Source organism: Ruditapes philippinarum, unplaced genomic scaffold, assembly GCF_026571515.1.
Source record: "Ruditapes philippinarum isolate M1 unplaced genomic scaffold, ASM2657151v2 ctg11641_1_1_1_1, whole genome shotgun sequence".
In the NCBI taxonomy this organism is placed as follows: Eukaryota; Metazoa; Mollusca; class Bivalvia; order Venerida; family Veneridae; genus Ruditapes; species Ruditapes philippinarum.
The window spans coordinates 2,201-30,172 of NW_026863812.1; the positions used below are offsets into that span (position 1 = coordinate 2,201).

The following is a 27,972-nucleotide window of genomic DNA, read 5'->3' on the forward strand; positions in this document are numbered from 1 at the left end:
TGAAATTCCTACATATAGTCGCCAGCAACCGAGTATATAATATATGAAATGCACAATCAACAAATAATTGATAGTATAAATAACATTAGTACTAAAATTAATAACAATATATCTAATTGTTTGTTACGGAAACGCTCGCCGTTTGCCGTGAATGTCATTGTGGAAAAAAAAACATACTTACATACATGTACTTTTATCACTATTTGTTGTTGTTGTTGTTTACATTCTAAGACCACTAGTTATTTTCTAAAACTAATTCTATTGGTACAAATTGGAATAATAATTTGTCTATTAAACAGGCTAGTACGTACACGTGGTCAGTCTAATTACTAATAAGGCTCAATACGATTGGCTGCTTATAGTTGAAATAAATTTGATATCTTAACACCACAGTCTCACAAAAGACAGCTGAAAATATCACACAAAATTACAAAATTCAGCAGTATGAAGGCGAGGTAAATGCATGGTGGCTATTTCAATTATTTCACCATTGTATGACGTTTTGTATTCGTTTTCAAAAAGTACCAGATGAAAAAAATATAAAAATAAAAAACAGTTTTTTCTTCAGATTCTCAAGGGAAATTAGTCGAGTTTGGTGCCACTGGTGGTTTGCCAAACGAGTACGGAGGAGGCGGTGTGTGGCCCAAGTACGGCGGAAGGTTCGAGTCTGCGGAGGCATTCTCTGAATACTTCGGCGGCGCAGTTGTATCATGAGTGGGTGGAATTGCTGCACTTGTCTCTGGTTGGGTGTTGCGTTCAGGGCGTGTCTTCTTCGTTTCGTCGTTGTCGAGTTTCATTCCACTTTTTGCCGTGTAGTAGACGATAGGCCTAGTGTTAGGGGAAGTTCTCTGTACTGGTGCTTAAAAAGTGATACATTACGATTAATTGAATAAAGTTTATCTATGTCTACATGTATTTGTAATCGAAATAAATAATTCATTTAAAAAACAACTCAGTAGCAATTTTAGCCGGTTTGACAATGATTTAACATTATGTACCTTCCGCTTAATTGATAAGAATTTTTCAAACATTATTAATGCTTTCAATTTATGCACAAGCGTTCCTATATGATTTTATTATATCAAGACACGAAGGTACACCCTGAAACTACTGGCAGTTTAATAAACACAGCTGGGGTCTTTTGACTTGACAAGATCAGATATATTATTTCGAGGTTTGCGTACCATTTGATGTAGGTCTTGACCAATCCATTTCTTGTGTACATTCGCTCAGTCTGATTTTCAGGATTCTCAATATAATTGTGCAAAATGAGACAAAAAAAAAAACCAATGAACCCCCCCCCCCCCCCAAAAAAAAAAACAAGAAAAAAAAAAAAAAAAAAAAAAAAAACAGAAAAAAAAAACAACAAACAAACGAAAAGTGTTAAAGATCCTGTATATGTTGTAATTAAGGTTGTTACCACGCTTTAAAACAAATTAGGTTAAGAATCGCAATTTTAAGGCTATTGAACTTCAGTAAAGATCCTTGAAATTGAGCCGCGTCATGACAAAACCAACATAATGGGTTTGCGACCAGTCTGATCAGGATCCATGCTGTTCGCTATCAGTTTCTCTACTTGTTAGAGGGTTTGTAAGCGAACAGCATGGATCCTGATCAGACTGCGCGGATGCGCAGGCTGGTCTGGATCCATGTTGGTCGCAAACCCTTTATGTTGGTTTTGGCATGACGGGCTCAAATACTTACTCTGTGCCGCATATATCTTTTCTGGAGACGTCCTTCTCAACTTAGCTTTCTTGTGTTTGTACACACCAAACACACAACAGGACAATGCGACAATCAGCATCACAGCAGCAAATATCAGCAATCCACGGACCAGATGCTTGTTTCCTCTGAAATAAAATAATATGTTTAAACATAATTAGGTATATTTAAACTAATTCAGGTATGTTAAAACATATTCAAGCTTGTTAATTTTTAAACATATTCATGTATGTGTAAGCTTAATCAATGAAGCTCAGATGTAAAACAATTTAACACTAGTTTCACAAAAGTTTAAGATCTTCTTATATACATATACATTGTATACCATTTAGAAGTAGGGTTGTTAAGAATTTATTATTTATTCACTTCCGGGTGTCAAGGTACGTATCTAACAATTTTACAATTTCTGGTGCCACTAAAATGGTGAAACACTGTCTTCACCAAAGCAGTCGTGTCACTAGTATAAAATTTATACATCAATACGAAAATTCTATTCACTCTTTTTAAACACGTTTTAACAAAATATTGGAGTTGACTCTTCGAATACTATCTCAGTAATAGTAAAAATGAATGAGTGTCCCACGAATGACCGTATCAGCAATCACTATGATAATACTTGGTAAACAGAATATGAAGACAAAAAAAAAAAAAAAAAAAAAAAAAAAAAAAAAACAAAAAAAAACCAAAACAACATTTACTTATTAAACTTGAAATTCAAAAAATATCTACGACTTACTGCCCCGTGCAATTTGTTTAAAAGTCACTAGAGTTGAACAATTTAATCATTCTTTAAGTGATAAAATTTGGCGCATTAAATGCCTTGACTTACTCCTCTTCGTGTTTCTCTTTTTCGGGATCATCACAGCATTTCTGGTCGTCAAGTGATCCACAGCAACCGAACGGACATATCAGATAGTCCGTTAGCCGGGTTGTGTGATCCTTCCGAATATGTATGCAGTGATCGGCGAGATCATTCGGGTCCTCTCCGCTTTTATCGTAAGGGTCATCGTGACGGGATCCTCCTACCACGCTATTCACTGTACATGTATAAGATTAAAAAAAGAATTGAAATAAATGAAATGGATATTAAATACTAGTATAATATCATAATTGAAATTATAATTTGTGAATAATATTCAATGTTTAAAATGAGTATACCTTATACAGTATTTAATCAGTTGTAACCAGGGCCCCTATTCCCGGGAAAAACCGGGGAATTTACATTTTCGGATTTTCGATCGCTTTGTATATAAAGGCCCCACTCTGATAGTACAATCAGAAATGAAAGTCCCCACTAATAAAGTCCGCGAGTTGAGATTTGATATGTCCCCGATTTAAATTTTGGCGCATCCCGGAACCACCGCATTGATCAATGCGGGGACAGACGAACGAAAGTTGTAACATCAGCTTATCCCCCCCTGGTTTCCCTGCCTTTCTCAGATTGTGGAACAATTTACTGATAAACATACTAACACATTCGTCTAAACTTTAAAAAATTTAGTCCTATCGTCTGCATTTAATTTAGTTATATATTTCAGGACGGCTATAGAGAAAATCATCTGTTTTGTTATCATTTGAAAGTGAATGAGACAAGCACATTTGTATTTTTATTGACTTTTATCACTGACTTTGAAATTTGATAGCCACATTCTTCAAAAAAGAGAATTTAAAATGCCGATATTGATGTTTTAGGATATAGACAGGACTGATTTTAAGAAAATATGAATGCTAGAGGCATTTTATAGTACAAGTAATATCTTAAGTGTTTTAACCTTATATGGGTATGCTGAAGACGATGAGGGTGGATACCATAAAATTGACCTTCGCCTTCAAAAGGTCAATTTAAAATGGCCGCTTAAAAAAACTAAAATAGGTCTTAAAATACTATGATACAATATGATGCAATTAATTTATTGTCAAAATCAAATGATTATACAATATGATCTGATTTTAATGAGATTGACCACCAAATATAACGATTATAAGCCTAAATGGCTCAATTTACAGTTATTTACAGTACTGTTTTACTGTTAAGGTATCAGAATCACTTTTATGTTTTGTTTACTTGACTTATATTTAACAATAAACTTAGTTTCAAATCATTCTTTATAAATATAACCAAAGAATAAATATTTCGTAATAACAAATTAATATTTCGTAATTACGAATTAATATTTCGAAATAACGAATCAATAGTTCGTAATTAAGATTTTATATTTCGTTAAAACGAAATAATATTTCTAATTGGGAATTATTATCTCGTAAAAACGAATTCAATTCCGGGAGAAAGTGTGGAAAATGTCACTTCAGGTGTTCCGTAATTTTAAAAATTATTTGTCGCAATCATTTTTTTTAAGTTGTTCATTTTGTTTTCATATATTTTGCACTTATTATGGTATTTATGGTTTAAAATTAATATTGAAAGATTATTTTGAAATGTCAAAAATACCATTCCAATGCCATAAGCACAACACAAACCGAGACAAAAAGTGTTTTAAAATATATACCGCACCCTTCCCCCCAAAGAAAAAACCAACCCCCCCCCCCAAAAAAAAAAACAACAACATCAAAAAACAGTAGGTCTTAAAAAAGGCAACAGTAGGAATCGAACCATAGACCTCTCACACATCAGTCAATCACTTAACCGGCTGTGCTACTGCGGATAACGTTTACATTTTTAGCAGATATGACTTTCACTAACATTAGTTTTATAGTTTTTTATTTTATACTTTTCAGTGGATTACTGATTTATCCGTGAAAATTATATTTGATAATTTCACAGTGAAAATTATCAAAATATAATTTCACACTTTCCAATGACGAAACTACTTTCTTAAGATTTTCCCCATGTGGTACCTCAATTTTATTTTTGCTGACAATTCTGACAATGTCAGACTGTTTAGAGAAAAGCAAAACTGAAATTGATAAATAACTTAAATGTTAAAAGTAATAACAAGAAGAAAACTTACTTCTATTCATCCAAATTACCAATCAGCAAAAAAATATCGTCTCTTAATTTTTTGTTTCATTTTACAGTCTGAAAAATACATTCCTTACACATGCAAAACTGCTCTTGATGACATTCGGGCATACTATCTACGAGCAATAACTGCCGTGTGCTTTATAAAAACTTGAAAAGCAATGACAGCCATCAGCCCGAAGAATAAGTAAACAACCCAGCGTTCGTAAGGCAGCCTTTCAACAATTCCAAGTTTCCAATTTCCTAGCCACTTTTTAAACACATCTGCCAACACTTATTTATTGTTTGTTACAATCCTCAAATAAGTTTTCGTTCTTTTAAAAAGGTGTATGACTAACAAATCCAAATGATATCCCTCTGAATCAAACATAATTATTTTCCTCCCTTGAAATACACAACTTTTAAAAATGGCCGCCGCTTACATTTAACAGAGCCATGTCTAATATACTGTACATTCGCAGTAAGTAACAGAAATATGGATGGATGGTTGGACTTTTTCTCCTACAAAAATGGTTTGTTTTTATTATAATTAAAATAAGCGATCATTTATATTTTTTAATAAAATGAATAATATCATCGCCATTTAACGTTGATTCTCGAACTTATTTTCAGCCCAAAACTTCTTGTATTTTATGAGAAATTCGACTAATACATGTACATAATAGAGGCTACCAGTGGGGAAAGCAGATTTTAATATTAAAGTTGTATCAAGGAAATTTCGTTTTAACTTATTTTTAAGCACAAAATAAAAAGAAAATTGGTTTGTTTGTTGTGTCAGATGTAATTTTATTTCATCTCGTGAACTTCAAAAACAGTATTTTCGCTCGTGGCTACGCCACTCGTGGGAATACTGTTTTTAAAGCACACTCGATGAAATAAAATTTCATCTTACACACAAACAAACAAATATCCTCTTTATTCTCCATATTAATTCTAACGAAATCGAAGTAGATTGTAATATTTCACTGACTGCTGTATTGTACTCATAATTGACAGGTAATTAAAATAAGACTATACAAAATAAGCAATTAGGCTGCGTATACAAACAAATAAAATACTGTTGTTCCAACATGCAAAAGCGGGTTTAAGTATGCGCAAAATCACCACAAAATCTTTTTAAAGGCGACATGTGACACATACTAGTAATAAATTCATCTATAAAATAAAAGATACCACCTTTATTAAGCCTTTTCTCCAGAAACTAACTAAAGACATAATAATTACATAATTGCACGTGTTTATCCTTCTTAAAACATTATCAGGATCAAAAACTTTTTATAACCCAAATATCTACGACATTATGGCTCTATCTCAATCTATGAAAGTTGTTTTCTGTCTATATTCTGTACCCCAGGGTTATATATAAAAAAATGTGTTAATTGAGTGTTGAGCAAACTAGGTAAAAAATATCCAACTTACAAATTTACAATCCTACTTTTTAAATGGTTACAACAACGTTTCTGTCCCATTCTTTTATAAAATGTGTCACTTGCTGAAATGTTGAAATTAATAAAGAGCCGTTTTCAGCACATTGTGAACATTACACATGTATGTTGCATATAAGCTTTTTGTGTGTTGTTTTGAGTGTATTTGTTGTTTTCTGCCGAAAATAATATCTGCATAATTCATTTTTTAGATTCAATTATAACTGCATTAAGGTATACGATGGATAATCGATAATATTAAAAAGTCGTCTTAAGGCCTCAACAGACGGTAGGATTTAGTTGTACAGCACTAATTAGAGAAAAGATGTACAATTTTTAAAGCAATACAAAAACACTTGCATTCAGACGGTAATTCTACACTGTAGGAATATTCTGAGGTTTCCCTAAAAAGGATCCCTTTACGTTGATCCTTTACATACTTTACTCACTAAATACTTTTTTCGCCATTAGTATTGATTGAAACACCTCCATTTAAAAAATTAAATGTGAAACCTAACCGAGACTCAAATCTGGGACCCTCGGAATACCGTACTGCGGCTCTACTGACTAAGCTATCCGGCCGCCTACAAACTACCTTATTCTGATTTCCCCTAATTAGAGAACTGTTCAATAACGTGACATAATCATTTTCGGAATAATTTGGGATTCGAACATAACACAACTTTGGGTCTCCTGAAGAGTTTTTCAACATCATTTTACCCCATCTTACTACTATGTTTACCTTTTAGCCCTAATGGTTCAGGAGGTAGTTTGGTAATCTGTTACTTGTCATTGTGGGAGGTCTGAAAAAACCTGTACGACAAGATTTTCAAAATAGAACATGTCCTATCCCTTACATCTAGACTTAAGGTTTCCGAATTCAAGAAATAGTAGCTTTCACACATTAAGATTTGCCTGTACATCTTAGTTTTAATTGGTGTTGTAACTCTAAATCCTACCGTCTGTTGAGGCCTTTAAAACTTAGAAGTGTATACTTTATCACATGCTTAACAAAAATACAGAAAACAACAAATGTTTACCATCTTGTTTAGAAATAAGTGACGATTTAATTTGAAATTTAAAAACAACAACAATAATAATAAACAACACCATATTTTAATCGAGTCATTAAATGTCTGAAACCTGGAGATTGCTACGAGTGCTTGCTACACCATGGCAGCTCTCGAAAATTTTGGAATTCAGTCTCGGTTTTGGGGAAATTCTACAAGAAGATTATCACATCATTTGATTTAACAGCAATGTTATCACAAGAGGGACAAAAAACAAAGATGTTTAACTTATTTATGTTTAATGATATTTTGGCAAGATATGGCCATGGCCGACATAAATTCTAAAACATGATACTAAAAATACAATCGCAGTGTATGTAAGATTCAAATATCGGAAACTATTTAAACTTAGATTTTAGAAACTGCAGTGTAGTCGTAAAGTAGTAACTCCGGATCAATCGGAAGTACGTTTAGACAGTAGAGTAGCTCCGGAACATCGTGAGCTAAACATAAGATGTGAATCACGCTTCCTTATAAGAAAGGCTATATGGCGATCACATTACTCCGGAAAATCGGGAGAAGAACTGGCTCCGGACTATCGGCAGCTTGTAATATTACTCCGGAAAATCGGATGCAGAACACCGGAATATCGGAAGTAATTAAAATTACACTGCATAAATGTATTTAAAATTCATCAATGATGATAAAGCTTAATATTTACCCTGCGATTGTATCTTACTATATATGAAATGTGTTATACATAAATATAATGTAATGTTATAAGTGACAGTACGAATCGACATTAAGCCGTAGTTATAAGTTCACTGTATATGTCCATACATATGTCTATTTCATAATAACGTAAATCTCACTATAATGCTGTTAGAGGGTGATCTGATGAAAAATTCTTATAATGTATGTAAAACATGCACTTAACACATTATGATTATATAACTTCAGCAACATGACAATGAATGTTCCTTTGCAGTAATGTCCTATATTCACGAACAAGACATCAGATCTCAAAAAGCCCCTCCAACGTCAGCCATGACAATGTTGATGCAACATGCACATATATAAACGTAGTTGACTTGTGCAGCAAATTCTGAAAAATAAAATTAGAGGCAGCGAGAAGTTTGTTCATAAAATTGCATATAATTTGGGTTGGGTGGGTGGGAAATAAAATATTTTTCTCCAACCTTTCTCTTCTATGTCCAAACGAAAAAGAACCCCGTTCTCAGCTTTTGGCTACGCTATGACGAAATTCATAATGACGTCACAAGTACCATGCGGCCACCATGTGCGTAATTGAAATAAGGTCTGAAGATTTGTCGCCCTTGGTGATAACTACTATCATTTAAAGACACGCTTGAAATGACAGGAAATTTATCACAAGAGGGACAAAAAACAAAGATGTTTAACTTATTTATGTTTAATGATATTTTGGCAAGATATGGCCATGGCTGACATAAATTCTAAAACATGATACTAAAAATACAATCGCAGTGTATGTAAGATTCAAATATCGGAAACTATTTAAACTTAGATTTTAGAAACTGCAGTGTAGTCGTAAAGTAGTAACTCCGGATCAATCGGAAGTACGTTTAGACAGTAGAGTAGCTCCGGAACATCGTGAGCTAAACATAAGATGTGAATCACGCTTCCTTATAAGAAAGGCTATATGGCGATCACATTACTCCGGAAAATCGGGAGAAGAACTGGCTCCGGACTATCGGCAGCTTGTAATATTACTCCGGAAAATCGGATGCAGAACACCGGAATATCGGAAGTAATTAAAATTACACTGCATAAATGTATTTAAAATTCATCAATGATGATAAAGCTTAATATTTACCCTGCGATTGTATCTTACTATATATGAAATGTGTTATACATAAATATAATGTAATGTTATAAGTGACAGTACGAATCGACATTAAGCCAAAGGCGCAGCTCATTTGGCTGGAAAGTAGCCAACAAAGAGCAAGCCCCGCCATAAGAAACTAATCGTATGGGGGTGATGATTCGGAAGCTGTCACTGTCAGCCGGATTTAAATATGCTACGGAAAACAGTTACTGCCTGTAGGCCCCTAAAGATGATATTGTAAATCCCATTCCTGAGAGTGTCAACCATAATGTCAAGACCCTTAACAGATAAATGAACATTATCTCTAAAGAATTCCTGAGACTCTTGAATATCTGGATACCTAATATATCCACCACCGTTTGTAATACAGAATTTAGCCAAAGAACTATTTAATCTTTTTCTAGCCTTATCCAACTTTTTGTGGTTATTTTCTCCTCTATAATATAATCTTGGAAGAACCCCGGACCAGACAAGACGTACTCCAGGAATACTAGATAATACAGTGGCAAAATTATTTGTAAGTAGCCATTTACAATAGTCTAAAGGGGTTTTCCCAATATTATTGCCTCCACAATGTATAATTATGGCAAACGGTAATTTATTACAATTCAACATTGTATTAAACTCATGAAGTAGGCCTTCAGTCAGCAAACCAGGCTTAAATTTCCAGGTAATAGTTGTATTTTCTAGACCGAGGTCCTTCCCATACCTTTGTTTGGCATGATAGAAGGCATTCCTTATAATAGATGAACCAATAATCCACACATGTGTGTTATTTATTCCTAATAAAGAAACATTTGGGTTAAACTTTTAAGTATTTCAAAATAGTAATAATAAAGCATGCTTTTTCTTTATCATATTTACTGAGCCATTTACTTAGGGAGCTCGTGTCTATTGGTGTTTGACCTAATACCAAAAGGTTTTTGATTAGGTTGGAATCTTGGCTGGATCTCCGGTCTGAATAATCTTGGTCTGAAAGAATTTGTTATACTGGTTGAACCCCGACCCAGGTCTGGTCGAATGGAAGGTGCACGACATACATACGAAGGATGATTGCCACTGCATTTTTTACACTTGTGCTGATAAAAACAACCTGGTTTGTTACAAAAGCCTTTTGTATTGTAATCAAAACATATATTTTGGGTATACTGTGGTACAAAAGCATTATGATTTGCTGTCATTGTAATGAGCCAAAGCTCAGCATCAATTACTGACCAAGGCGTCCCCGGGTGTTGCGCAATATTTCTTCTAAACATTTTATCATATTGTGCCCAACCAGATGGGTTCCTTTTAGCAGCTAAACGTATTGTATTTAAGTACTGCAATAAATGTTTAGCTAATAATGGACTTTTTGTAACCATAATATGTATATAAATCAAAAAGGCATCAGTCCACCTTTCGATATTTAAAACTGTATTTTTCTTAATGGCATTAGATATCACCAACTCGCCATTCACTAATTTGATGGATTGTTGTCCATCTTCTTCTTTTTGCAAGAGAATAGATAAATCAATGAATTCCCCCTGCCATATTTGTTCTTTAAGTTTTTTGGGAATGTGAAGTGACAAATCATTACAAACAGAATTGAAAGGCGAGTTAGTATTACTTATTGAATTATTATTAAAACTATTACCCGATATAGCAGTCTGGTCAGCTGATGCGGTCTGAGCCTGTGGTTGCCACAAGGTATGTTGTTGTATTGGATTACCACCTGGACAATATGTAGGTGCTATCTGAGCCTGGGGATAGGTGTAGATTCCATCTTGGCATACTGGACCATAATTAACATGTGTTGTCTGTGTCTGAGGTTGTGGATGATAATAACCTGTTGTGTCCAGGTACTGAGTTGTGCCAATATTTTGATCATAACCAAGGTTATATTGGTATCCATAGTCCCTTGTAGATGTGCCCAAATAAGGAGATGTGATACAGTGCACATTGGGTGTTATACCCTGGTTATCAACACCTGTGAATGAAGGACCACCCGAGAATGAACTACATGTTCCATGTTGTTGTTCTGTAGAACAAGACATGTTCTGACTGGTGACTGGATTTGTTTCCGATGGCAATGTCTGATTTTGTATAGTGCTATTTAGAGGACTGTCTGTGACCATAGAGCACTGTACACCGAAAGAATTCTGCTGTATACCTGCTGTATTACTATTAGATCTAATACGTTTTGCCCTTTTCTGGTTGACTTGAGTCGCCAATAGTGCTCTTTTCCGTGGCATTTTTCAGTCAAATGCAAAACCATTCAGAATGATATATGAAAAATAAAAAGATAGACTGTAAATTTACACCAAAAAACAGCAAATTCATCTTAGAACTATATCGTATTTGGTTTAGGCAAGTCTGAATCTATTTTATATAAACTTCAGTACTGTATAAATGTTTTCAGCTATAAAAATTGTATGCGCCTTTTCGTATACTAATTGCCAATGCGATAACATACGGGCTGAAAATTACCAGGTCCGAAAACCCTGCCAGCAAACCTGCTTCACGCTCATTCTCAATAAAACACAGCACTTGATGTTCCACTTGGTAGCTCTTATACGAAGGTTTTTTCCTGAGGTCAAAATGTCGTTAGAAAGGTGGCTGCCACTTTGTCTATTAGGGACACTCTCAGTTTTACATTTCTATCTGTTATTTTTCTTTTACAAGTACCATTAATGCCCTAAAATGTAACATACGTTACTGTCGCCACCTAGAATTTTCAACTTTGAAATTGTGTCTCAGAACAATAAGTTCCAGAATAAACGAAACATGTGCAATTAGTCATTGCGGTGTGTATATGAACTTTGATTATTGGTAAAAATTATATTTGACTGTTAAAATCTCATTGATATAATGGATGATCAAATGTCGCCAAAAGCATATAAATAAATAGTGACAAACCTTAAACAATAATAAGTTGAACCAAAATTACATAATTGAATCGATGCATGCTTAATAATACAGCATATTTATAATTATAAGTAAAAATAAGCTTGCGGCCTCTCAAATATCATTATATTTTCGGAAATTTTCATTTTTTATTCAAATCTTTTCAACAGCATTTTAAAAAGAAACATACGTTACCATTATTTAAGAGCCAAGCCATTTAAAGAAGAATCCAAACAAGAAAGAAAATTAACATGTGTGTAACTCTGATATATTAACCGCAATTTATGGCGGGTTAAACGGTCTTGCGTCATTTTTTAACCCACTTTCAATGTAAAATGAAACATACGTTAAACTTACAGAAACAAACGTTATCAACTTTTTAAAGTAAGTTTATAAAAAGGGGGATTGAAGCCAGAAAGCACGTATAACAGCAACATTAACTTCTATTTGACATTAGTAAGTAAATTTTGATAACTTTGGTCGAGTTTTAACTTGTTTAAGTAACCACAGTGAAACAAACGTTACTTTTATCAAACAGACTTTACATTGTATATTGTTTACACATGCATATATAAAAACATAAAATCGCATTTTTATGACAATAGAATGATGTACATTTGATTCCTAAATAAAACAGTCGATTTTACATGTAAGTTTCAATTCCGTGATTAAGTTCATAAATAAGCGAGTGTGAAACATACGTTACTCCAACTTACAATTCAACAATTTTTGAAAATTAAAGATAAAGTTGGGATTATCATGCCCGTTAGTAACGGTTACCTTGTATTAGATGTAAGAAGATACAAAATTGTTTTTACAAAGGAAAGATATGTTAATAATATGTTGATGTACCAGCAGAAAGGTTAAAAATATTTTACAAGATATTGATGTTCTCAGCAACAACTAATTCGTTTCTGCAAAGAGCTTACTGGCCGTATTTCGTTCTATATATAATAATTTTAAAATAATATCCTGATAATCCATAAATATACATTATTTTACAAAAAATAAAATTGTTTTCTCAACCTTTACTTGCATTTGAATAAAATGAAACATACGTGACATCCTATATAGGGATAAATATAGAACTGCTGAGCAATAAATTTTCCAAATATTAAGAAAGTTAAAAGTTGAATGTTTTGAAAAAAAATTGCTAATACAACATTTGTGAATGCATTCGACCTCTCATATATTATATATAATATATATGATATCCTTTGAATGAAGACATAAAATAATCATTTCCAAAATTGACTATTTTTGCTTTCTACGAATATTTAACTTTGAAGAAATTAACTGAAAATTAGCAAGGTACCCAACTTCCTTGAATTTTCCTGGGTTAGAAAGTCCCTCTAGATAGAGAATTTACAGATTTTGATATATTTTAAAGACATTTGTTGTTAATATGCAGCCAATATGTTACATTATTAGATCTGAAATCTACGTTACCGAAGAAATACAGTGTCATTACCGAAATAAATGCCATCCTGTTAGTCATAGTTTCTTGTTCAAAATATTTCTGGCAAACTTGCAAAATACCCTAAACTTTTACCTCAGCGATAAAAAAATGACACAATGACAACATCAAATTTTTAATATTTTTCAACCTCAAATGCTTTATTCAGGGTTCCCACTCTTAGATATTTTGAAAATTTAAGGACTTTTCCAGGACTTATCAAGGACCTTTTTTGATTTTTTAAGGACTTTTTAGAAGATAAAATTTCAAGCTATTTGATTTTTTTTGTCCTTTGAATATGTTCATGGTAATGTTTAAAACAACATTTAATAACAATATAATACATGTAGTTCATGACATAAATCTAACTCTATCTAAGAAATACATTCAGTGTCTATAAATAATGAAATGTACTTTGTGACAGCAACTGTTTTTGCAGGTTGTGTGCCATTTTCATGTAATTTTGCTGTTTTTAATGTTTCAAGGGATCACTTTTTGACCAGATATTCATAGTACTTATTAAATAAGTTACCACACATTTGACCTCAGTCCACTCAAAGGCTTCAAAGAATGGCAAAAGCATGTCACACTGAAGGGTATAATTATTTCACAACTTTCATGTTTAAATGTTGTATTCTGCTTAAGTCAGTGCTACGGGAGGGGGGCGGTGTTCAAAAATGTATATTTGGGTATGTTTGATTACATCTTAGTGAAATTGTATATTGTATTCATGATTAAAACACAATTTTATTAGTACAACACATTATTTTTAGTATATATTGGCTATACTTAGGTATTTCGTGCTACCCGTGTGGCCAATTGGCTGTGCTCTGCCTTTACAATAGTTCATGTATGTAAATTAATAATAATGTAATACTATTGTTAATTTTATATTGATATACCTTTGGCTTTTAGCATGGTTGTGAGCAATTAGGATAAAAAACATTGCCCAAGGAAACAACCATACCTGTGAGCTTTCATCTTTTTCATGTGCTTTGAGCACACTTGAGGTCGATTTGTGACTGTCTTATAAGATTTTTGAAACAAAACCGACATAGTAACCAGAAAATAAATGTTAAATGTCATAAATGTCAAAATTTGCCTCTTAAAACACTTGTATATCGAAAAATCATCAACATTCAAGATGCGGAAATCAATATACTGTGCTAAGACCGCCATTTTGGTTGTTTGATTTACCTCCCCTTTTCCAGACTAATTCCCGTACCTTCCCGGACTTTTTTCTGTATCAACACTAATTCCCGGACTTTTCAAGGCCGGGAGCTAGTGTTTTCAAATTCACGGACATTTCCCGTTTTCCCGGACAGCGTGGGAACCCTGTTTATTTTATTGAGAATGGGCGTTCAGCATCACTTTAACTTTCTTTGACCTATAGACCATAAGACAAGCTGGAATAATCTCAAATTGTTTGTCCAGCTCTATAAATATTTCATTATACTTACATCCATTTAATAGATTTTATAAAAGCCTTAAGCGTGTCTATTTTTTCAGTCAACATTCATTTAGATCTACCTCCATTGCTAAGCACGAGGCCAAATTTCTTTATTTCTAATGTAGATCTTACATTCCAGCTAAATCTGATGAACTATCTTTTTTCCTGACAAAGCACAAAACATTTTTATCTAAAGAAAGTAAATTTAGCTTCTTTTTTACAGAAATTTAAAACAAATAGAAATAAAAATAAAATATTTTTCTCCAACCTTTCTCTTCTATGTCCAAACGAAAAAGAACCCCGTTCTCAGCTTTTGGCTACGCTATGACGAAATTCATAATGACGTCACAAGTACCATGCGGCCACCATGTGCGTAATTGAAATAAGGTCTGAAGATTTGTCGCCCTTGGTGATAACTACTATCATTTAAAGACACGCTTGAAATGACAGGAAATTTATCTATAAAAATATTACTTAAATCGAGTAATATTTTCGTTGACCATATATAAAAGTCACGTGGGTTGGCTACATAGTAGAGGTGTCAAAATATAATTGTAATAAACCCTTTGTTAGCCATTGAAATAGTATTTAATGTATAAAGGACTTTCAAAAATGGTTATTATTCAGAGCGGGCGCTATGGTGCAGTGATAACACTGTCTGCCTACAAATCAAGGGGTCGTGAGTTCGATCCCCCGCTTCTCCACTGAACGAATAAAATGACTACAAGACTGACAAAACCAGGACATCGACACAGCATGACGGCAACGGTAGATACAAGAGAATACCTTAACGGAACAGGAAACAAGTACCGAAAGTACAAAACCGAAGACGACGACCGATAACAGAAGGAAGGACGGAGACAAGAACTGACAACAAGCGAACAGAGACGAGGACCGATAACAGAAGTACAGAGACGAGGACCGATAACAAAACAACTAACAACAAGCAAACAGAGACAGGGACCGATAACAGAAGAACTGACCACAAAACAACGGAGACAACGATTAATAACAGAAAAAAATAGAGACTAGGGCCGATAACAGATAACAGAATAACAGACGGGAACAAGAAAACGGAGACAAAGACTGATTACAAAAAAAATAGAGACGAGAACCGATACATAAGAACTACCGTCAAACGAACAGAAACGTCAACCGATAACAGTGACAGAGACCGATAACAGAAGAACTGACAAAGAGCGAACAGAGACGAGGACCGATAACAGAAGAACAGAGACAGGAACCGATTACAAAAGAACTGACAAAGAGCGAACAGAGACGAGGACCGATAACAAAACAACTAACAACAAGCGAACAGAGACAGGGACCGATAACAGAAGAACTGACAAGAAAACAACGGAGACAAATGTTAATAACAGAAAAATAGAGACTAGGGCCGATAACAGAATAACAGACGGGAACCGATAACAGAAGAATTAACAAGAAAACGGAGACAAAGACTGATTACAAAAAAATAAAGACGAGAACCGATGACAGAAGAACTACCAACAAACGAACAGAAACGTCAACCGATAACAGAAGAACTGACAAAGAGCGAACAGAGACGAGGACCGATAACAGAAGAACAGAGACAGGAATCGATTACAGAAGAACTGACAAAGAGCGAACAGAGACGAAGACCGATAACGGAAGAACAGTGACAGGGACCGATAACAGAAGAACTGACAAAGAGCGAACAGAGACAAGGACCGATAACAGAAGAACAGAGACAGGAACCGATTACAGAAGTACTGACAACAAGACAACAGAGACAAGGATTAATAACAGAAAAATAGAGACTAGGACCGATAACACAATAACAGACGGGAACCGATGACAGAAGAATTAACAAGAAAACGGAGAAAAAATGGAAAAATATATTTGAGACGAGAACCGATGAGAGAAGTACGCAGAAGAACGAAGACGATACCCGATAATAGAAGAACGAAGGCGACGACCGGATAACAGAAAAGCAGAAGAAAGGAACGATGAAAGAACATCTTTGACAACCCAAAGAACTGAGAACCCAGGCCGAGAAGAAGAACGAAAGATCACGACCAAATAACAGAAGAAACAAGAGAAATGCGAACGAAGAATAACAGTAGGAACAAAATAACGACCCCAATAACAGAACTGACAACAGAGGGACATGCGGACGAGAGAACCGATAACAAAAGAAACAAAGAACAACGACCCGGATAACAGAAAAACCGAACACCCAAAAAACCCCAAGAGTCCATTCAGAGAAAAAGGTGCCCCTTTTTAAATTTTAAATGTTGTTTTAACATTGCACAACGTTTTAAGCCACTCATATACGCGAAAGCTGTGCAAATATAAGTAGAATCTGAGTAGGGCCAATCTATATGCTTGGCAATCTAGCAAAAACCCCAAATATAGTGATAGGGTTCAAAGGAGTAGGGACTTCTAGAAAATTTTATCTCTTACATTCTAGTCTCTTATGTTTAAAATGCCTTAACATTTTCAGTACTATCTTTAATATTACTTCTATATTACTATTATATTGGCCTATAGAAAAATGCCCGCCATCTTGGATTTTTCGACCATATTGGATTGTTGTTTTTGTTTTAAATTCTGTTTTGGTGTCGAGTTTGTTTTAACCTAAACATGCTTTGTGACAAATTTTAGGCTTTTCCTTTCCTTAAAATTTTTATTGGATATATCATCCATTTATGATAAAGAACTTTGGCGGCCATTTTAGTGGTCATTTTAAATGGCCATTTCAAGGGTCAAGATCAAGCTTTTCAATTTGGTATCCACCTTTATCGGATTCAACATACCTTATAAATAGGTAAAATACACCTAGATACCACGTGTACTACAAAATGCTTCTAGCATCCTATAGAGAGCCAAATTCAGTCCTGTCTTATACAGACAGTCGGTGCGTGGCTTGGATAGTATACATGTACATGATCAGGCTCACCTTTTTTAATTAATAAAATCTTTTTATTTATTAATCAGAAATAACAATACAATTGAACAAAAAAATTTACTCTTGAATGCAACATTTTTTTTTCTTCAAATTTTAATGATTTTTCACAAAAATTGCCAAAAATGTCAGTCAATTTCGTGGTCTGTTTTTTATTTAAAATAAATCAACAACACACGTAATAAGGTACATCATACGATTAACGCATGTTTCTTATTTAACCAATATGTCTAAAAACAAATTTACTTAATCTTTATAAAAAACTTTGTTACAAAACGAATGTCAGAGCGGACAAAATACTTTATTTATTAATCAGAAATAACAATACAATTGGAAAATATTTTTACTCTTGAATGTAACATTTTTTTTCTTCAAATTTTAATGATTTGTTTTTTTTCACAAACATTGCCAAAAATGTCAATCAATTTCGTGGTTTGTTTTTTTTATTTAAAATAAATCAAAACAACACACGTAATAAGGTACATCATAGATTAACGCATGTTTCTTATTAAACCAATATGTCTAAAAACAAATTTATTTAATCTTTATAAAAAATCTTTTTTAACAAACGAATGTCCAGAGCGGACAAAAATGCGTAAATATAAAGGTATTTTGTTTTTTTTACATGCATTGGTATAATATTTATTCAAATTCAAATCTCAACGGACATAGATCTATGACTACATTTATTCTGTTTTTGGCACTCTTACAGTCCAATTATAATCATTGAAATAATGATCGTGACAATAAGTTATGAAATCAGCTGTATAAATCTTATATATTAGAACAACAATTTTAAAAAAGTTTTTATAGACCCGGAAGTTCCTCCTTCTTGTGCGGGTTTTTATGTATCATGAGTGATAAGAATAAACAACCAATAAGCTATATTTGCAAACGTTTTTTTTTATAGAAGCCAGAAGTTCCCACTTCTGAGCGCTGTTATAATTTATGCACAGTGTGTGATATCAAACAATAAAGCAATGCTTGCAAAGTTTTTTAAATAGATCGGAAGTCCATTATGCCATAGCAAGCGTGCGGTGTTATATGTAAAACGAATTACAATTGCAACTTTTCAGGCCCTTTCCGTCAGTATTCGGAGATCAAAATGAGGTGCGCCGCATGGCAAAGTGAATCTCGCTTTCAGTATTTTCCCAGTTCAATGTTAAAACCTCATCAAGACAAAATAAGAGCATATTATGTTTGTGCCGAGTGTTATAGCGTAGTTGTGAAATTAGAACTCCAACATGATCATCAGTAAATCAAAGGGCTGCAAGCTCTGTGGTATTTTCTGATCTTTGTAATCTAAATCGTACTGTAATATCTGTATGTATTTCCTGTATTAGTTTATTTTTTTGTACTATAAATTTCATCTTGCAAGACACCAAAGAGTTTGATACATACGGAATTTTGCCAACTAGAGTTGGGCATCAAAAAATCATTTATGTTCATTTTTTAAAATGAACAGCAACCACTTTATCCTTTTGCGTATCATGGGCTACTTCTTTAAAAAGACATTTAAAAAAAAGAATTTTAAAAAAAATTTTGCCTCGACTGGGATTTGAACTTCAGACCTCTCACAACACGAAAACCGAGCGCGTTACACCTGCACCACGAAGAATAATTTTAACAAACAATGCCCGGAATAAAATTCAAGTCATTCTAAATTTAGAACTTCCATTGGGCTTTTCGGGTTTTTGTAATCCTTATTAATTTCGAACGTTTTTCAAAATTCGAAATTCTCAAAAATGTTTTCTACAGTTCTATAGTAGATTTTAACGACAGTTTTTTTCCAACACACTGGAAAACAGGCCTTTAAAGAAACGTTTTCCAATTGGCAAAAACATAAAGTCCAACTTATATAGATGGTATTTGTTAAAAGTTCAGTTGTAAAGATCGGAAATATAATTTAACCGAGTGAGCACCAAAAGGGGTATATTTCAACGAGTGGCGCAGCCACGAGTTAATTGTTAACTTTTGGTGTTCACGAGGTAAATATATTTCGATGCAAAATTAAAGATCTACACTAAACTAAACAAATTTTTTTTTTTATTATATGCAATTTCTAAACACAGAACCCGTATTTTTCCCTATTGAACATAAAAGAACCGAAAGTGTGTGTTATTATGCTATAAAGTTCAACTGTTTGAAGTTTTATTATTTAAGATTTGTGACGTAATCATTAATACACGTGACGTAACCAAACTGAAATGTGACGCGCTGAAAATAAGTACGGAAACAAAATCAGACTGAAATTTTGCTTAAATATTCAAGGTAGAGCAGCATTTTATTTGTTGATGTCATGTTTAGAATCGAAATAAATATATTCCAAATCGGTTTATTTTAATCGCTTGATAACATCAACTGTTTGTCCCGTTCGGTGCGCATCAATTATATCACTCGGGCTTCGGCCCTCCGTGATATAATTTTCGTCGCACTCCGAAACCCTTCCAAACAGTGGATGTTATTGGGCCCGATAAAAATCACTGTTTGGGATATATTATTTTCTTAAAAAAACGTTAAAAACGGACCATTTACCTAATACTAAATGAAATAAACGCGCCAAAAAAAATTATACAAACGGTGACGTCATTTGCGACGTCAGCTTTATTAAGTTGGTTTCAAGTTCCCTGTGGTACGCTGGTATTTCAACTGGAAAAAACAAGCGTAAAGGGGCTAAAATTCCAAAAACAGTGAAATTATCAAGTTTTAAAATTCCCAACTGATTATATTTCTATAAACCATACGGAAAAGAATGTAATAATAGTTTACATTTGTATAAATTTCTTGACGTGTTAGAAATGGTAAAAGAGGATTTTTTTTTTCGTTTGAGTGAAATAATTGAATACATTTCAACGAAACCCATGGAATAAAATACCAAATATTTTTTTAAACGAGCCGGGGCAAACGGCATTTTATCAATGTTGAGTTGAAAAATTATAAGACCATATTTAACGATAAAACGAAAAAATAAACCTTTTTATTTTAATTTCAATATCAAAGAAAAAATGCTTACGAACCCTTGACTTGCCACGCCAACTGCAATTGTCCAGCGCGCAACACAATATATTATTTATATTCGGATTTTTTTTTTCCTTAGTTAGAACCATATTCTACTTTTTAGATAGTTTTCAAAACAAAATTCAACAAAAAGTTTGTTTTGTATTCAAATATAGATTTTTTTCAAACAAAATGTGTGTGTATTTGTGTTTAAATTTACTCGCCACCCGGTTGCCCCATAATGGGGGGTCCTCCAGAAGAGTATTAGTCATTTTTTTTTTTTGGGAGGATAGTGGCAATTACCAGATACAGAAAGATGCCCCAATTTCCAGAAACTTCTCCTTTGGTTTCCTTTAACGTGCCAAGTGTTTTAAGCACCCCATACCCACGGGGACTTCGATTTAAAATTCTCTCCCCATCCCCGAAAGACGATTAGTAATTTAAGTTGGCCAGCCCGGGGAATTTCGAACCCACAATGTTCGAGATTACAATTTCTCGCGCTCCTAACCGATTGAGCTATGCGGGCTGGCCCGTAAAACAAAATGGCGAAAAGAAGTCCCTTATTAAAATAGAGATATGAGTTTGAACTTCCGCCCAAACTTTTCATAATTAAATATTTCATATTATTTAAAAAAAAAAAGAAAAGAAATATATTTGACTTGATATATAGGCACCATATTTCATGGGTAACAATTAAATAAAAATAGATATTAATCCGCAATTGTGTGTTTAAGGGGGACTCCCACTAAAGGTTAAAAAAGCCCTTAAAACATATTTTGAATTTCCCTTACATAAATGAGGCTGGGGGAAAATTTAAAAAAGCAGGAATATAAATTATGCAAAGAATAGTTTAAGAAAAAAATACTTTGAAAAAAAAATGAAAAATCGTGTTTTTTATGCTTTTCTAAGCTCGATTTGAGTGTTTAAAACGCTTATCATTTTAGGTCTTTTTTTTAAAATTTGAAATAAATTATTCTGAGAAAAAAAACACAAAAAAAAACAAAAAACAACAAAGTGCGCGGAAATGATCTGAAAAATTTTGCCGGCAAAGATTACAGGTCAAAAAGCTACATCAAAATGTTTATTTATCTGGAATAAATATTTTTCAGTACCATCATGTCAAAAAACCTCATGGAGTCCCTTTAAAGATTTACAAAATGAAATGGAGCGTCAATTTGGTAGGTGGTTGGAATATTCGAATAAACCAACTACCTACCTAGCTGGAATAGTTTGGTTATTTCCGTAATTCCCGAACTAAATTCAACAGCTGGTAGTTTGGCAATTCAATCCAAACTATCACCAGCAATGAAATGTTAGAAACAACATCATACATTTTTAAACACCAGAAATAAAGGAAGGGAACCTAGTTGTTTTTATCGGGCGAATCCCAAACCTATCTAACAGCAGAAGTTTTAATTACCAAAACTACGCCTTGTGGGTATGTAGCTGGGAATTCACAAAATAACCCAACTGGGTCCCTGGTCGTGACGTAATGAAGCGGGGTGATTTCCTCTATCTTGTATATAATTAATATCGTAAATTTTTGTGATTTTTTTTGCTATTTTTAGAGACTACCTACCAAATTCGAATAACCCAACTAACCTTCTGGTTGACAGTTTGGGATTCAAGCTAATAACCAGGCTGAAGTTCCCGGTCGATTTATAGTGAAGGGTGTGGGTTACCATGTTATACATATGAAAAACTTCATATTTAGTTTATATAACGGTAACCATTTGTTTCAGAAAAAGTAACTTTTGTTTTGGAGGAGTAATAATTTTTTAATGGCAATATCCGAATTGCCAACTACCTTCCAAGTATACAAAGCAAAAAAACCAACTGAGTCCCCCTGGAGGACATAGGGAGACGGGGTTTCAATGTTGAAGAATACATCTATTTCTTGGTAATAGTAACCCGTCATATTTATTCTGGAAAAAAACACTTTCGTTATCAATGGGTAAACATGCAAAGTTCGACAGTTGGGCCAACTACCTTCTGATAGGAGTAGTGGATTCACCGCGAAATTTAACCAAACTGGTTGTGCCCTTGGGTCGATGTAATGGTGAAGGGGGTTTTACCATATTATGGAAACACAATATTTTTGTTATATAAACCGTAACATTTGTTAACCGTTAATATCCATGCACTATCCGAATTACCCCAACTACAAATTGGTGGTTAGGTAGCTGATGATTCCGCGAATAACCAACTGTAGTGCCTTGGTCGACCGTAGAGTGGCGGGGTAATACGCATTTGGTAAGAATTCAAACAAACGTGTCATATATTTGTTTTTTTTTTTTTTTTTTTTTTTTTTGCTGTTTGAAATTTATTTGCTAATTTAGTGGATTGGAAGTGTTCTTTGCGGTAATGGGTTAAATAAGTTTCTTTGTTCCCTCGAAAATGTTTTACCTTTAATTTACAAATGTACATTAGAAATTTTTAAAAAATGTTCATAAAGATTAGTAAATGAGGCTGGAGTTTTGCTGCTTTTAACATACTTTTTTCACCTAATTTCCACTTTAACAGTGTTATCTTTAACAATGTGAAAAAATTAAGATTAAAAAGACTTGTCCTCAAAAACCATCAATTTATTCAATTAACAACAAGTATTACTAGTAATTTCCGCTTACTTACTGTCATATTAGAACTGCGATCTCTATTTTTAACAAAACGTGTTTTTTTTTCTGGCATTTTTATTGCCTGTCAACAGTCTTTACTTATTTTCTTTTTACGCATACTCGTATTTAATCATAACCCCCTCGGGCAAGGATACGAATGTCAGCCATTGAAAACACTTTAGAGCTAACAGCTAATTAACTATTTAAGGTGTGAAAAAAATTAAATTGCATTACTCAATTTCAAGTTTGTATAAAGAGACATTCAAAATGGTTATAAATCAGAGGCGGGCGCTGTAGTGGCAGTGGTCAACAACTGTATGACTACAAATTAGGGGTTTGCGAGTTCGATCCCCCGCTACTCCAACTAAAATAGTAACAATCCTTTTCTACTACTAAAATAATAACAAATCTTTCGTAAATTAATTAAAAAAACTACTCCACACTACTCAAATGTTTACACACATAACACTATACCACACAACACGAACTCAGAGACAAACTCAACATAACTGACACACAGGACACTACTGCAACACTGACACAACAGGACAATACTGACACACAGGACACTACTGCCAACACTGACAACAACAGACAATACTGACACACAGGACACTACTGCAACACTGACACACAGAACATTACTGGCACAGGCAGGACACTACTGCAACACTGACACATATGACATTACTAACACACAGAACAATACTGACACACTGACACACAGAACATTACTGACACACAGGACACACCTGCAACACTTACACACAGGACAAAAACTGACACACAAGACACCTGCAACACCGACACACAGGATACTACTACAATAACACACGGGCCATTACTGACACATCAGGACACTACTGCAACACTAACACACAGGACAATACTGACCACACCGGATACTATTTCAACACTGACACACAGAACATTACTGGCACACAGGACACTACTGCAACACTGACACACAGGACAATACTTATAACACACAGAACATTACTGACACACTGACACACAGAACATTACTGACACGCAGGAAACTACTGCAACAGTGACACACACAGGACACTATTGACAAACAGGACACTTCTGCAACACTGACACACAGGACAATACTGATTCACAGGACATTACTGACACACAAGACACCTTCAACACCGACACACAGGATACTACTAATAACACACGGGCCATTACTGACACACAGGACACTACTGCAACACTAACACACAAGACACTACTGACACACAGGTCACTAACACACAGTACATTAGTGACACATTACTACTGCAACACTGACACACAGGCAACTATTGAAACACTGACACACAGGTCACTACTGACACACAGAACACTTCTCAAACACTAACACAGGGTACTCAAACACTGACACGCAGGACATTACTAAAACACTGAAATACAGCACTACTCACACTGACACGCAGATGCAGCGCTAAAACACTGATACACAGGACACTTCTCAAACACTGAAACACAGGTCTACTCAAACCCTTATACGCAGGACATTATTAAAACACAGGGCACTACTAAAACACTGATACCAAGTAGAACAGCACGGATGAACACTAACATATACAAAGCGCACACTATGTATATGTTAGTGTTCATCCGTGCTGTTCTACAGAAATTAGAAACTTCGACGGGAGCGATAGCGACAGTAGAAGGTTTCTAATTTCTGTAGAACAGCACGGATGAATACTAACATATTTAGTGTCAAACTTTATTTGGCCTCATTATCATTCACTCTATTACGTCACTATGCGGTTTTATGAAGTACTATGAAAAATAGAAGTCGACTATGAACGGAATTCGATATAGTATCGACTTTTGTACTTCTATGAAATTTAACGCACATAATTTTTAAGAAATACAGCGTTTTCATTGGATGACAAATAAAGTTGGACACTAAAACAATCAAAGGGCTGCAAGCTCTGTGGTATTTTCTGAGTTTGATACATACGGAATTTTGCCAACTAGAGTTGCATCAAAAATCATTTATGTTCATTTTTTATAACAGCCATACTTTATCCTTGCATATCATGGCTACTTCTTTAACAAAGACACTTAAAAAAGAATTTAAAAAAAGCCAGAGGCTCGCATAATATAATTTTATTCAACTCGTGCAATAAATTCAGTATTGAACTTACACTCATTTAATATTCATTTAATATTCTCTATATATTACTTCACTTTTATACTTTATTTATTAATCAGAAATAACAATACGAAAATAATTGGAAAATATTTTTACTCTTAAATATAACATCTTTTTTTTCTCTTTAAAATTTATAATGATTTTTTTTCACAAAAGTTGCCAAAAAATATTATACTTGATCCAGATTTTACAGATTATTTGTTTTTAAATAATCAATAAATATTACATTTTGTTGTATAAATAAAATAACATTAAGGTGAACTGAATTTGTGCTAAAGAAGTTCATTTCAAAATTCTCGATTCGATTGATTTATAATCGAATCCAATGTTTTTACTTCTTCATGACAAAAAGTAAAATACAAGCAAAGTTAACTATCGACGTATAAAGAATAAATCAAATATCATTAATAATACTTACATTGGCAGAAAATCGCCAGTAGAAACAAATTTAGAATTAAGAACTCCATATTTTGTTGTTTTAAAACAGAGTATCGTCAACATTAACGGAAGATCGCAAATTATTTCTGGCATAGTTTCAACCGGCCTCTTCTTTTGATATTACCTGAAATACGATATATGCCTCATTAATTAGTAAAATAGCTATTAGCCATATCGATCTTCCATACCTGTTCTATTTATATCAAAAAGCGTGAGTATTTGAAAAGACTTTTGAATTTATGATTTGATAAGCTTTAGCATTGAGTAAGTTTTCAAACATTTTTTATCAAAAACAATGATAAAAGCAATATCTAAGCATCACGAAGATTTTGTATTGATAATTTATGACAAGATACTTGTACATTACATTTATACGATATAAAATATCGGATGACATTGAAAATAAGAGAAAATATAATGAAAAATAAAGAAAATAAAGATGAAAGAACAAATTAAAGAAACAAATGAATGAAATGAAATAGTTGAATACAGTACGGAGACTTTCCTCTAGCAAAACTTTCAAAATAAAAAAAATATATTTCAAACTAGGGTATTTGTTAAATAGGGCGTGTCACACACATTCCACAATCCTCAGCACCTACGTTGTATGTCTCGTTCCTCCCAGCTCGCTAAAAAGTATTGTACCTCTACCCAAATCTCCTACGCAGTGATCTCCCCTTAGCCAAGGGAGGTAATCACTGTGAGGAGTTTGCACTTGGTTATGTTAAGTTACAGAAAATAAGGGAAGTAATGTACACCAAACCTGTTATAATGTGCACATTGTTGTTTTCTCCCTTTGTCCATGTAGTCTAGCGACAGCCATAATACGGTTTTCATTATTTTAATCTACCGACGTGTATTATTTACTGTGATTTTAATAGAAAAAGAAATTACCGAGAAAGTCACAATAGAAATATGTTGATATGTTGGTATGTACATCATTATTTGTGCAGAAAATATAAACGTTCACTTAACTGCTTGCTGATTGCATACATTTCAATTATGTAGATCATAAGCAAATAAGGATTGACATATTATAACAAAATATGACTTGATTGGAAAATAAGTAAAACAGAACTATATATGTCATATTCGATCTATAATTTTATAAATTAAAAATGCAATATCACTAATAACATTACTCAAAACGTATTAAAAATGTTTTCCCGATTACTTTAACTGCAATGCGTTTATATCACTTTTATTGCAACCATATTTAGAATGAAAACATCTCTGATTTAAAAGTCAGGAATAAGATATAACATCGTCCGTCAAAATTGTCTACTTTTCGTGATATTTTCTTGAATACAAACGAAGTAAGTCTTTACTTGCATAACTATCTAATCCCTGAGGGGAAAAAAGAAAGGCAGGTCTATCTGAAGAACAGTAATTCTCAGGAAAATGTGTCCAAAAATATATTTTCATTAACTGTCTGTGATATTAATATATACACGATGATTTAATCATATAATACACTATAGGCTATGTTATACGATCGTTTATAGACACGTCCATTTTCCTTTGATACGGATAAGAACTTTAAGAAATTTTTATTTCTTAAAATGTTCAGGCAGCAAAAAAACAAAACAAAAAAACAAACAAACAAACAAAAAAAACCCCACTAAATATTAACTAAAATGGCTCAACATTGCCTTGTACATATTCAAAAGTAAAAATGTCAAAGGTTTAAAGCACGTCTTAGATGTCGATTTCGTTTTCATATTATTTGTTATTATTTGTTGTATCTTTTTACCCTTAAACATGAAATAGTTTTTCAAGGCTCACTCACGGTAAAATATAATTTGATTTGATAATAAGCTAATATGAGTATATTTCTACATTAGATATTGGGTTAAATTGTTGAATGTGATGTCAATGTACAGCTCCTTGCAGAGAAGTGAGCAGTACATTGACATCTTGATGCCTACATTGTAATAAATATACATATATCTGTATGTTATGATGATGAGTGTTGAGTCAGAAATAAAGTATATGTTCTGTTCTGTT

General features: G+C 33.5%; 2 protein-coding genes across 2 annotated transcripts; both read right to left on the reverse strand.

Annotated features, from left to right (window-relative positions):
* LOC132723404 (uncharacterized) lies at positions 1-26,029 on the reverse strand. Its single transcript, XM_060708119.1, has 4 exons — positions 25,946-26,029; positions 2,552-2,759; positions 1,705-1,850; positions 1-859 (listed from the first exon to the last, which is right to left on the reverse strand). The coding sequence occupies exons 1-4, from the start codon at positions 25,992-25,994 to the stop codon at positions 573-575; spliced, it is 690 nt and encodes a 229-aa protein (XP_060564102.1). The 5' UTR covers positions 25,995-26,029; the 3' UTR covers positions 1-572.
* LOC132723405 (uncharacterized) lies at positions 8,295-12,853 on the reverse strand. Its single transcript, XM_060708120.1, has one exon. It carries the CDS (start codon positions 11,232-11,234, stop codon positions 9,876-9,878), a length of 1,359 nt encoding a protein of 452 aa, XP_060564103.1. The 5' UTR covers positions 11,235-12,853; the 3' UTR covers positions 8,295-9,875.
* Positions 26,030-27,972: the final 1,943 nt, after the last annotated feature.

Bases quoted from the DNA above. Each gene is read 5' to 3' on its own strand.
- LOC132723405 (XM_060708120.1), bottom strand. From the start codon at position 11,234: ATGCCACGGAAAAGAGCACTATTGGCGACTCAAGTCAACCAGAAAAGG.
- LOC132723404 (XM_060708119.1), bottom strand. From the start codon at position 25,994: ATGGAGTTCTTAATTCTAAATTTGTTTCTACTGGCGATTTTCTGCCAA. The intron at 1,851-2,551 runs GTAAGTCAAGGC...ATTTTATTTCAG, and splicing joins AAAGAGAAACACGAAGAGGA to AGGAAACAAGCATCTGGTCC. The intron at 860-1,704 runs GTAAGTATTTGA...TCACTTTTTAAG, and splicing joins AAAGATATATGCGGCACAGA to CACCAGTACAGAGAACTTCC.